Source organism: Canis lupus, chromosome 20 (genome assembly GCF_048164855.1).
Source record: "Canis lupus baileyi chromosome 20, mCanLup2.hap1, whole genome shotgun sequence".
In the NCBI taxonomy this organism is placed as follows: domain Eukaryota; kingdom Metazoa; phylum Chordata; class Mammalia; order Carnivora; family Canidae; genus Canis; species Canis lupus.
This window is the reverse complement of record NC_132857.1, coordinates 19,246,379-19,258,800: the sequence shown is the minus strand read 5'-3', so window position 1 is coordinate 19,258,800 and position 12,422 is coordinate 19,246,379. Positions and strand designations below refer to the sequence as shown.

Genomic DNA, 12,422 nt, shown 5'->3' with positions numbered 1-12,422 from the left:
CCAGATCTCTCACTGCCTGAACTCCTACGGCATACCTTAACTATATATATATTATAGTATTTAGTCATGAACAAAGTGCTTCATTGAATATTCTTTATGCATATACTACTAATTCTGTCGTAATAACTGGATTTAAGGATCTAATTTAAAAGTCTGTACCAATGAATTGATAATTATCTGCATGACTTTCTAATGAAGTGTGAGGGAACTATCAAGTTAGCAAGTTGTCTTTTGAAGTAGAACTGAATGGCAATTTCTAAATGCCTCTACTTGCTACAGAGGAGTCAGATCATGGATGGAGAAAACAGTAGACATCCTTAACAACTCCTTTTTAACTTCAAAGGTGCAAACTACCTTTATAAACTCTTGTAAATTATATAAAGGCAAATAAAATTATTAGTTAAATTACTAGCTTATCTATAATACTGCTCTCATTTAAGCCGTAAGGAGTATTTACTATTTCAGTTTTTTTTGGAAGGCTCAGGATTTTCTTTCTTTCTTTTCTTTTCTTTTTTTTTTTTTTTTGCTCAGGATTTTCTTAACCTTGGTTCTCAAAGGATGGTCCAGGGACCAGCATTAACATTAGCAGTAGCAACAGAGATTTTTATTAAAATGCAAATTTTCTGGCCAACACCTCAGAAACTTTTAATGTGAGGCCCAGCAGTGTTTTCGGCAAGCCCTCCAGGTGATTTTTTTTTTTTTTTTTTAAGATTTTACTTATTTATTTATAGAGACACACAGAGAGAAAGAGAGAGAGGCAGGGACACAGGCAGAGGGAGAAGCAGGCTCCATGCAGGGAGCCCGACGTGGGACTTGATCCCAGGGACTCCAGGATCACGCCCTGGGCTGCAAGGGGCGCTAAACCGCTGCGCCACCGCCACCGGGGCTGCCCCCTCCAGGTGATTCTGATGTACTCTACAATTTGAGAATTCCTGCCTTAACCTAAAGCAAACCTCTCAAGACCATGCCTTTGAAGTTAATCAGTGACTTGAAAATTATGCTATCTTAACAACTGTTTAGCACTATTACCGTAATGTAAGTATCTTTAAGAAGTAATGTCCAAATCAAAAATCTGCTTTGCTTTACCTTAAATTTAACCTAAATGTTATCTTTTATTTTACACATTCACATAATTAGTACAAATATGTTTTATCATGATTTATTCCCTGATCCCAATTCAGTGTTACGATTTGAGTAAAGTTCAAAAACCTACGTAAAAATGTTCAAATGGATCCTCTGGAAAACTAAACCTCCAACTTGCTTGTTCTCTGTGCTGCCCTCTGCTGATGCAAAAGGCAAACTTCATCTATTTAAAGCACTCCTCAATAGTCCCAAGGATAATCAAGTTATCTACTACACATGAATAAACTATCGCTTAGCTGTAAGAAAAAATTGGGTGAACCTCTAAAAAGGTTAATTTTATTGTTAGTTTCAAACTGACCTGCAACTCCTAGTTGATGTGTAGCATATCCTGGTAATCGGCTGGGTCCCTCTCCCAGCCATAGTGTCAGCGTGGATGAATCCGATTCTGCATGGTGAAAGCAGAAACCCAGGGAAGCAGCAGGGGCAATAAATCGGCTTTGGAGGATGGGGATATGCAGCCATACTGCTATCCTACCTTCTGATCTCCATTGCTGTATTGCAGCTAAAATGCAGATAAAGATAAAAATCTGTAAATATTTTCCAGTGAAAGGATGAAAGAAATAAAAAATCATCCCAGGGTGTCACCTCTTCCAAAAAGTCATCCTAACACATCCAACTTCCTTAGTAACCTTCCTAGGTAAGGTTGGGGAGGAGAATCCCAAACTGCTCTGTTCACATCAGCAGCATGGGAAGTACCATGTTTATATGATTTTTTCCATTAGAATTCCTTAAGAATAGTCAGTACAGCTTTGTGCAGTGGCAGTATCATAGCCAATGAATTTATCTGATGTGCAATTACTGTTAATTGAAGAATATAGTCAGTATATTCATATCACCTGCTGCAATGCGTGGCATATAACGAGCTCAATACTGGCAGAATGAACAAAAAAACTATTTTAAATAAAATACCATTTTAATGCTGTACCTTTTAACACCCTTAATTTTAATCTTTATAAATGACTATTATGGCCTTCTATTTATTCTTTCTTTATTCTGTCATAATTTTTTTTGGCTTATAAATTTCAAGGTGGTTAAAACTCTGTTTTTAAATAATGTGTACCAGTCCTAGAAAAAAACTGAAAACATAACCAAAGAATCAAAACTTATCTTACTAGCATGCAGAGATAAAAGTTTAAATCTCGACATTTTTCCATGAATATAACTTTGGAATTGACATCACACCATACATAATTCACAGCATCTCTTACTATTTGTTATAAACATTTTGCTATGCCATTAAAATTTTTCATGAACATAAGTTTTTAATAACTGCATAGCTTTCCTCAAATAGGTACACCAAAAGCTACTTAACCAACCTCCTTCTCCTGGGTATTTAAATGATCTCTAATTTTTATCATAAATAATACCAAGATGAACATAGTTTTTTTTGACCTTTGCAGATTCTCTTATTACTTAAGATTGAGCCAGAAAAAAAAAAAAGATGCTAACATTTGGTCCTTCTAAGATCCGGATACCCTACATGTATTATCTCATTAAGTTCTCACAACCCTGAAGGGGAAGTATTATTGCCCCTATTTTATGGGTGAGAACACTGCAGTCTCAGAACTTCTCAGATCACTTTCTCCATTAATCACCTCACTTAATCTTTAATCTTGCAAATTGTGCACGTGTGTGGTGGTGGGAAGGCTGGATTATTTAATAGTTAAATTTCTTTCCCGCTTCTTCATTTCTCCAGCTGTGCAGAAAGTGACTCCCTGTAAGGATCATGTTCTCAACCTCTTTAAAAGGCAGTGGGTCTACAGTGACAAACACATGGGAGCCTTTCATAGAAGCTTCTTGATTTGGGGTTATGGAGTCAGATCCTTCTCACCCACCTGCTTCTCTAAGTCTTTTTTAAATTGATGTACAATTATGTAAAGTGCACAAATCTCGAGTGTACATTTAATGAGCCCTGACATAGGCATACACCTGTGTAACCCACTCAAGATTACAGAACAGTTCTATTATCCCAGAAAATTCCCATATTCTCCCCAATCATCCCCATCAAGTGAAAAAGCTAGTTTGATTTAATAACAAAATTTGCACTAGCTCTTGGAGGCAGCATAATGCATTAAGAACAGATTCCAGAGCCAAGGGAAGTTACTTAATCTCTCTGTGCCTCAGTCCCATCATCTTTGATACAGAGGCAATAGTATCCACCTCAGAGTTATGAGGAGGATTAAATGAATACCTGTAAGATTCTTAAGTGTCTAGCAATAGGAATTCATAAATGCAATAGAATGCTTTATTTAAAAATTATAAAATGTATATAGTACTACACAGATCATAAACTGGGTTCACATAATTTATCTCTGATCACATGTATCCAGTATTTAGGGCTGGCATTGCTCACATAAGCAACCTAAGAGTATTCGTTTTAGTGGTGGTTTGCCTAATGCCTGGTTAAGCACCTAGAACCTGGGGCTTGAAACCTGGATGTGTGACTCTAAACCCAGCCCTCCTGCTTTGCCTTGTTGAGGAAGGTTAGTGCTTTAACCACCTGGCCACTGGTAAGTGACAAGTGTGTGCAATAAATCCCTGCATCTACCCCACACATAGGTAGACATTAGCAGATGAACATTTGATTCTCCTACTGCTGGTATTGTTGGGAGTCGGCAATTATTATTCACAAGTAGGAGAGAAAACGCAGTGAAGAGGTAAGTAGTTTGGGAATGAGAATGATTAAAGAGAGAGAGAACTATCAATTACATTTACGTAGATGCTCACTTGCCATATATTGCTCAATAGGCTAAAGATTATTTGAGGTTTCTTTTTGGAATGAGAGGCTCTTTCGGTGGCTGAATTTCCACGCTAGGGCAATTCCAGGATAAGAGCCATCAGGGGGGCACCTGGGTGGCTCAGTGGTTGAGCGTCTGCCTTTGGCTCAGGGCGTGACCCCGGGGTCCTGGGATCGAGGCCCACATCGGGCTCCCAGGGCATGGAGCCTGCTTCTCCCTCGGCCTGTGTCTCTGCCTCTCTCTCTCCCTGTATCTATGGTGGATAAATAAATTTAAAAAGAAAGCGGGGCTGCCGATCTCAACGTCTAGGATGGTCGCTATTTCACCCAGCTGACCCAGCTGCCTCAGAACCCTCCCAGCAAAGGGCACAAAGGGCACAAAGGGCACAGGAACGGAAGGGACGGTTCAGGGCAGTTCACGCCTGCCCTGTCTCCCTAAGGCTCGGTTCTTCGGCGGAGGAGGCCCCCGGGCCCAGGCACACTTGCCCTGCAAGCCCCTCCGGAACGAGGCGGCGTCCAGGCGGTCCAGCGCACCGAGCCGCGCCAGCTGCACGGAGACGCCCCCGAATCTGTCCGGCTCCCCGCGCAGCTCGTCCGCTCCGGCAGGGGCGTCCCACCTGCGCCCGGGGCCGCGGGAAGCCCCGCGGCGCCCCGCCAGGAACCCGCAGGGGCAGGGCCCCAGGAGCACCGCGCGCCACACGCCCCCGCTCCGCGACGCCCGCATCTACCCAGCCGCGTCCCGCCGCCCGGCCGCCCCGGGTCTACCCGCCTCGTGGTTCCGGAGCGGATGCCGCGACCGTAAATCTTAGGAAAGTGCCACCCATTCATCTCGGAATTGCGCTGACGTCCCCACTTTTTACAGCGCTTACAGCGAAGCCACCGCCAAGTCCGCCCACCAGCTCCTCTCAGGAATCTGCCCGGTTCCTGGAGAGCCAGAGAGAAACTTTTCCACCACTTTCTTTCTCTAAGTCAACAGGCATTTGTTTAGCTATGGGAAAGGCAGAGATTAAAAAAAAAAAAAAATCCTATCTTTCAGGAATTTAGTCTAAACGACGGTTGTGTCCACGTCATCCATCTCGCTTTCCAAGTCAGAATCTTTTCAACTTCTTCAGAGATGGCTGGTTCTGAAAATGCTGGGTGGTGGTGGTGGTGGTGGTGGTGGTGGTGATGGGGCGGGGGGTGGTCTATCTTTTTATTTTTATTTTTTAGCTGCGCTTCACTTTGGGAGATTACGGCGCAGGGCGGAGTCCCGCTGACCTCTGCCCCGGAAGTTTTTTCCAGAGGCAGGAGCACGTTGAGCCGGCTTTGCGGTAGCTTTTCCTAGCGGGTCTTCTCCTCATGTCTTCCAAGAAGAGCAGAAAACGGCTGAACCGAAGCGCAGAGAATGGTTCAGCCTCGCCTACCTGTGCTTCCTCTCCTTCGGGGCCCTCGCTTCCTCCTGCGGGGCCGGGCACGGCTGCGGCGGCCGGGATTCTGGTGGTGACCAACTTCTTAGAAATGGGTAAAGAGTTCCGGGTGGGGGACCTGATGGCCGAGCGGGCGCTACCTGAGAAGACGTAGACCTAGCGATGCCTCCTTAAGGTGCAGAGGCTTCTGAAAGCTGGCGGAGACGCAGGGGTGGCAGGGCCACCCGCAGCCGTGCCTGCCCTGGGGAAGTTAGGCAGGAACCGTTTATCCGTGGCTAAGTCAAGCCACCGCCTTTGTACATTGATTGGAATTTGTAAGTTGCACTTGAAACGACTTTGCCTCGTTTAAGATTCGCGGCATATTTAACTGCAAAATTGCTTAAAGCTACGAGCTAGGAAATAGATATAGATAGATATATGGATCTATAGAAGTCTGATAGACCTATAGATCTATCTATATCTATCTATCGATACATCTATCGATAGAAGATCTGATAGATCTATAGATCTATCTACATCTACGATAGATCTATCAATAGAAGTCTGATAGATCTATAGATCTATAGAAGACCTGATCTATAGATCTATCTATCTATAGATCTATCAGACTTCTATAGATCTATCTATATCTGTCTATCTATGGATCTATCAGATTTCTGTAAATCTATCTATATCTATCTATAGATCGATCTATCTATCTATCTATCCCAGAAAACTAACAGTAAAGATGTGGACACATCCTACCCAAGAGATACCACTGTGAATGAAACGCTTTAAGGTTTCTTTCTTCTACTACACAGGTTCCAGTGTTTAATAAAAGCTACCAATTACATAGCATTGTTATCAGTAGGTTGGGTATGCCACATACATATCTCATTTAGTTTTCACAGAAACTCTAGAACGTGGGTACCGTATTATTATGCCTCTTTTACCGAGGAAGAATAGTTAATGTGATTGGCTCCGGGTTCCACAGGTACTGAGTGGCAGGCGGTATTTGACTTTAAAGCCCCTTATCTTAGATCAGAGCCTCCTTGAGGTAGGAGAACGGAATTTTTTTTTTTTTTTTTTTTTTTTTTTTTTCTGAAAAGTTAGTTGGTAAATTGGGTTGTAAATTGTGTCTTCCACGTGTTGAAGCTGTGGTTTGTAGCTTTGACAAAACGCAACACCGGCTAAACTTGTGGCAAGAAATTTATGTCTAACGCACACCCCAATGACAATTTTAGAGTTAACACCGCGTTTTCGGTTTTCCTTTAGGGATCAGAGGATAACTTGTTATGTCCTGCATATTTAACCTTTTTCAACTGGATCCTTCCCGTTGAAATTTAAATCTGTTGGTTTCTCTTGCATCTTAAATCAGAACAGAGTTTCCACATTTTTTTTTTTTTTGCCACCACCCTCTCTCTTTCCATCGTTTCGTTGCCATTTTTTTTTTTTTTTAAGATTTCAAGTAATCTCCCAATGTTGGACTTGAACTCGAAACCCTGAGATCAAGAGTCACATGCTGTACTGACTGAGCCAGCCTCATTGTCACCTCATTGTCAAGTTTCTTTCTTTTTCTTTTTTTTTTTTTTTAAAGGTTTTATTTATTAATGAGAGACAGAGAGAGACAGAGGGAGAAGCAGGCTCCATGCAGGGAGCCCAACGTGGGACTCGATCCTGGGTCCCCAAGATCAGGCCCTGGGCTGAAGGCGGCGCTAAACCGCTGAGCCACCTGGGCTGCCCCATTGTCAAGTTTCTTAAGCGGAGTAGTCTCTGTCTCCTCATCTATCACCTACCTACTCCTTATCCTATTTCTGTTTTGAGATCTAGCCTATCATTCTATAGAAACTGTCTCTGTCATGGTAACTGATCATCTCCATGTTGATAAGTACAACAGTTTTTCTTTACTTCCCTAACTTAACCTCTTAGCACTTTTTGGCATTACCATTTCCTTTTTCTTAAAACATTTTAATTTTTGGCTGTGTGCCATTAAACTGTCCTAGTTTTTCTCCATCCTTTTGTTGGTAGGTAGCTTTTCAGTTTCCTTTGCAGGCTCATTTTCTACTTGGCTGCCAAATGTTTTAAGTTCCTCAATTCTTAGTCCTGAAAACCTCTTTCTCTGTATAAATCTTTTTGGCAAGTTCACCCAGTATCCATAGTTTTTCATCTATACTCTCATCATTTTCAGATTTATATTTGTAACTAAACTATTTCTAAGTCTTGGTTCAGGTGCCTTCTAGACCAATACTACTCAAACTCTACAGGGAAAGTTTTAAAATATATATTACAGCTCAGTGCTGTTGTAAATTACAATAAAATGTAATTACTAGAAAAGTAAGTTTAAAAATAGAAATTGTATTAGATTCCACAGATTACTCTGTCCAGTTGTCATAAAAGCTTCTAAGCCCTTATTTGCTGTACTTACCCCACCATGAACCAGTAAAATAGTTCGCTGACCAACTTTGTATAGCATTGTGCTATACATACATCTTCTCTTTGATTTTTCTTTCTTTTTTAAAACATTTTTACAAAAATTATGTACTTATTTTAGAGAGAGAGAGAGAATAAGAACAAGCTGCTGCTTGATATTGCCTACTGCCCTAGGGTATCTTGATTTTCCTTAGGTGGCCCCTTCTTTTCTTCTATGATTTTGCCTGTACTCTTTCCTCAGATGCACAGTGCTCCTGTCTGTGCAGTACTTCTCTGTCCAAGCTATTCTCTTTGCCAAGAATTATCTTTTTTTTCCCCCTCTTTGATTAATTAATTCCTACTCTTCCTTTGGATCTGAATTTAAACATTACTTTCTTGGAGAAGCATTCTCTGTTTCTTCCAAACTAGATTCCACATAAGAGGCTCTCCCAGCACTTTAGTTATTCTTCATTCTATTAGTTTCCCATTACACAGTTATTCAGTGATTAATAACTCTCTCATCCTGTTAGATTATAAGCTCTTTGAGGCCAGGAACCATCCGCTTTTGTTCACTTTGTATCCCTTGTGCCTAGCATATTATCTGCCATGTAGTAGGCACATAATAAACGCTGAATTAACAAATGAAGAGCGGTGGTTGTTTGAAATTACCTTTACTAATCTGGCACATGAAGTGCTCAATAAATGTATAGTTAATTAATGAGGAAAGTGGATGTTGAGATGTATTTTTAAAGTACAGTATTGGAGGAATGAGGACTTGTGAAGAATTGTGTGGAGGACAGCTTGAGTAGATTTGAACACTGTAAGAGAATGCATGGAGATGAATTAGGAGATAAGGCCAGTGGATGAGAATATGAACATGATCTTCATAGGGAGGAAGTGGAGGTATTTGTAGAACTGGTGATTTGTCAGATCCTGATGCATGGTGAATGTGCAGGACAGGACGGAAGGAAGAGAATAAGAAAACCTAGAATCTTGCTAAGGACTGAATACCCCTGTGAGTTACTTATCAAGAGGGAAGGGTAATTCATTGAGGTTTAGGAAGAAAGAAGGGATAGAAACTGAACATTATGAAATCGTCAAAAGGATACTCTGCTGTTATTGATTAGTAAACTCTGTAAGAGACCAAATGCTCATAGGAAAGCTGAATTTCTTTTCAGCCTCGTATTATGAAATATGCTTCTTTTATAAATGCTCAGTACTGTTGATCTTAGCTCCGTGAGATGCTTTGTTTTTCTAGATTTGTTCAGCTGATGACAGAAGGAAAATATGTTAGGTAGGTATTTTGTAGTGGCAAAAATAATTAAATCAGACATTTTCAGAGGTGTTGCCAGTTGGGCTGAATTCTGGTCTGTTCCTTTGGCAAAAGTTGAAAACACTAATGATCATTTTGGTCAGCATATACTTGCTTAAGGAATAAGACTTGTGCTATTATCTTACCTGTGTATTTTTGGGATTAGAAAAGAAAAATAATCTGATTGGTATCATGTGACTGAGAAGTGGAAATTTAACTTAACCCTCCAGAGCTAAATGCCAGTTATCCAGCTCAAGCCTTTGAATACTGTAGTCAACTCAACTTAGAATCTGTAGTACAAAAGTTACTATGCAAATACGAAAAGCTCTATTGCAAGTATGTTCAGTTTTTTAAAAATTAGAGATGATTTTTCTTAAAAGGTGAAAACTAATACCTTCCCAATTAGACATCTTTTTTAGTTAGCACTCCTGTCGTCAGTCAGTGGATCCTCAAAAAGGTTTGGTTTTAAGTCTTTTTGTTTAAGAAAAAAAAAAAAAAGAGGGTTGGAACTGGTTCCTCCAGGGTATGGTAAGTGCATTTATGTGGTTATGTGGATAGAGGATTTTTACTTACTCCAAAAGAAAGCAGGCTTTGACTTCACTTAGAAAATAGTGTGAAAATAATTTTCTTTCCCTTTTTCGAAGATGACAAAGTTCCTAAAACATTCCAGAATTTCCTTGTTCAACTTGGACTCAACACTATGAAATCTGCAAACATATGTATAGGTCGACCAGTGTTGCTAACCAGTTTGGATGGAAAGCAAGAGGTAAGAAAGAGTCCTTTTCATTTCCTTAGAAATCCTTAGAAAGATTTGAGATGGTTTTTCTTTTAATTTTCAACAAAGCAGTAGTAAACGAAAAACTGTATCTTAAAAGATCCTCACATCTGTTAACCTTTTACTTTCTTTGATGTCTGTAACTTTCCTGGGTATAATAGCCCCTAAATGTCATGCTGTAGAGAGAGGCTCTTCCTCTGAAGGTAATGACACACACACTATCAGCCCTATCCTTCCCCCTCCTTCCCCCCCAGTCTGTTAGTTATATGTATTTTTTTCCCACAGAAATGCTGTTTGGGAGTATGAAAGTTATCTCTTTTGTATACAAATATTTGATTACCCTCCCTGTTTTCAGCTGTTTGTTCTTGCTGCTATTCATCATGCTTGAGGCTCAAAGCCCAGAACCTTTCCTTGATCATTTTTGCCAGCTTGGCCTTCTTCCCTGCTGCTGGCCTCTGCTTCTGCCATTTCTTCTGCTGCTTCATCAGTCAATGTTCTCTCATCCAGCAGTGTCCTCTGAAAATAATTTGTAATCTATTATGTACTGATGGCACACCTCTCATTCTTTTCATTATTCTTACAAAAGAAAAAAGAATCCTTTCCTGTGTCTTGTGGAAGATTATAAATGTATGAGCTCAGCTCACTATCTGGAGCTGGAAATCTTTGCTTCTCTCCCTTGACATTTCAGTCTGATGAGATCCACGTTCTCATGAACCTCTGGTGCCAGGTTCTTCACTATTTCCTGGATGTAGTTTATGCTCCAGGGTAGATTACCTTACAGTTAGCTTGTCTTTAGTATTTTCTTCCTGTTACATGTTAATGCCTTTGTGACTTTTCCTAAATTGCCTTTCAAATTTTCTACCATTTTCACTCTGGTATCATTCCTAATCTTCACAAGAAGATGTAATATTTATTTTAAAAGTTTTTTGTAATTTGTGTCTGATTATAACTCCTTGGGGATAAGGACTATGTTTTATAGCTCCATATGCGTAGCTATGCTTAGTTTTCTAACTTTATAAATTAATGATATTCTATGAATATTTATGTTCTCATATTTTTATTTCCTTTGTTCTGGGCAGGTCTATACGGCCTGGCCTGTGGCAGGATTTCCTGGCGGCAAGGTTGGCCTGAGTGAAATGGCACAGAAGAATGTGGGTGTGAAGGTTGGTGATGCTATCCAAGTCCAGCCTCTGTTGGGTGCTGTGCTACAGGCTGAGGAAATGGACCTGGCACTCAGGTTTGGCTCTTTTCTTTGGTGACAGTCTGGATCAGTGCTGCCCAGTGGAAATAAAACAAGAGTCACAAATGTGAACCACATATGTAATTTCGCATTTTCTGGTAGTCACATTTAAGAAAGAAAATGAAACTGGTGAAATATTTCATTTAATGATTTAGTCATTATTTAAATATCACCTAACATTTAATATTTAACCAGTTATCATAAAATTTTAACCTTATAAAAATTATTAATAAGATACTTTTCAAACTAAATCTTGAAAATCCAGTTTGAATGTTATACTTGTAGCACATCTCAATTTGGACTAGCTACATTTAAGCACTTGATAGCCACACATGGTGAATGGCTAGTGGTCTACTGTATTAGATAGCACAAGCTAGATGAGTGCCACCTAAGGTATCGACTAGAGACTAATGCCCTATGATTAGAGTATGACCTGATATTTTAGGTGAGAGGAATTAGTATTGATATATATTTAGCAGTAGTTTTCATCTTGTTTTGCAGTGTAATCAGGGCTGTTGTAAAGGAGGGAGTAGGTTACTGTGAATAGACAAGAAACAAGTTTTTTTTTTTTTTTTTAAGATTTTATTTATTTATTTATGAGAGATACAGAGAGAGAGAGAGAGAGAGAGGCAGAGACACAGGCAGAGGGAGAAGCAGGCTCCATGTAGGGAGCCCGACGCGGGACTCGATCCCGGGTCTCCAGGATCAGGCCCTGGGCCAAAGGCGGCACTAACCCGCTGAGCCACCGGGGCTGCCCAGAAACAAGTTTTAATCAAGACTCTTCCAGGGGCACCTGGGTGGCTCAGTCTGTTAAGTGTCCAACTCTTGGTTTCAGCCAAGGTTGTGATCTCATGGTTCATGATATTAAGCCCACCACCCCTGCCACAGGCTCTGCGCTCTGAGGAGTCTGCTTGAAGATTCTCTCCCTCTGTCCCTCCCCTGACTCATGTGTGTACTCCTGCTCTCTTTATCCCTCTCTCTCTCTCTTCAAATAAATCTTTAAAAAATGACTTCAAGCAAAGTACTCGATTATATATTTTAACTTGCTGATTATTCAATCTAGTAAAAACAGTTATTTCTATCAGATTTTGAAATAGTCCCTTACCAAGGACTAATTGAATTACCTCATCAATACAGTTAACATATATCACTCATCCTCTTGGATACTCTGTATCTAATGGGATTGTAATTGAGTTCACATATGCAAGTCTTATCAAGATTTGTTTAAAGAAAGCAATTTTGATACTTTAATACTACTGTACTAACAATTTTGGGAAGGTATTTATATGCAAGTATCACAAAACATTTTCCAGTCATTAGCTTGATTTTATCTATCTTTTAAAAGATTTTATTTCTTGATTTGAGAGATAGGAAGAGAGCACACACAAGCAGGGGGAGGGGCAGAGGCAGAGGGAGAAGCC

General features: G+C 40.3%; 2 protein-coding genes across 13 annotated transcripts in view; one reads left to right on the top strand and one right to left on the bottom strand.

Annotated features, from left to right (window-relative positions):
- Positions 1–4,892, bottom strand: part of NUDT6 (nudix hydrolase 6) — a 34,887-nt gene extending 29,995 nt beyond the window's left edge. The window contains exons 1-2 of one of the 4 annotated variants that reach the window (XM_072788501.1): positions 4,750–4,892; positions 1,442–1,645 (exon numbers count right to left, since the gene is read on the bottom strand). Coding sequence is in view for 2 of the 4 variants with exons in the window: in XM_072788497.1 (XP_072644598.1) it covers positions 1,442–1,645; positions 4,367–4,604 (442 nt within the window). In the remaining 2 variants the exon portion in view is untranslated. Of the gene's footprint in view, positions 1–1,441; positions 1,646–4,366 lie in introns of all 4 variants that reach the window. The other 3 variants (XM_072788498.1, XM_072788497.1, XM_072788500.1) reach the window with 3 other exon arrangements.
- A 249-nt stretch (positions 4,893–5,141) lies between these two features.
- The window catches only part of AFG2A (AFG2 AAA ATPase homolog A), a 350,459-nt gene continuing 343,178 nt past the window's right edge, over positions 5,142–12,422 (top strand). For 8 of the 9 annotated variants that reach the window (XR_012012857.1, XR_012012858.1, XM_072788489.1 and 5 more), the window contains exons 1-3: positions 5,142–5,381; positions 9,631–9,752; positions 10,841–10,998. Coding sequence is in view for 7 of the 9 variants with exons in the window: in XM_072788489.1 (XP_072644590.1) it covers positions 5,219–5,381; positions 9,631–9,752; positions 10,841–10,998 (443 nt within the window). In the remaining 2 variants the exon portion in view is untranslated. The remainder of the gene's footprint in view (positions 5,382–9,630; positions 9,753–10,840; positions 10,999–12,422) is intronic. The other variant, XM_072788490.1, reaches the window with a different exon arrangement.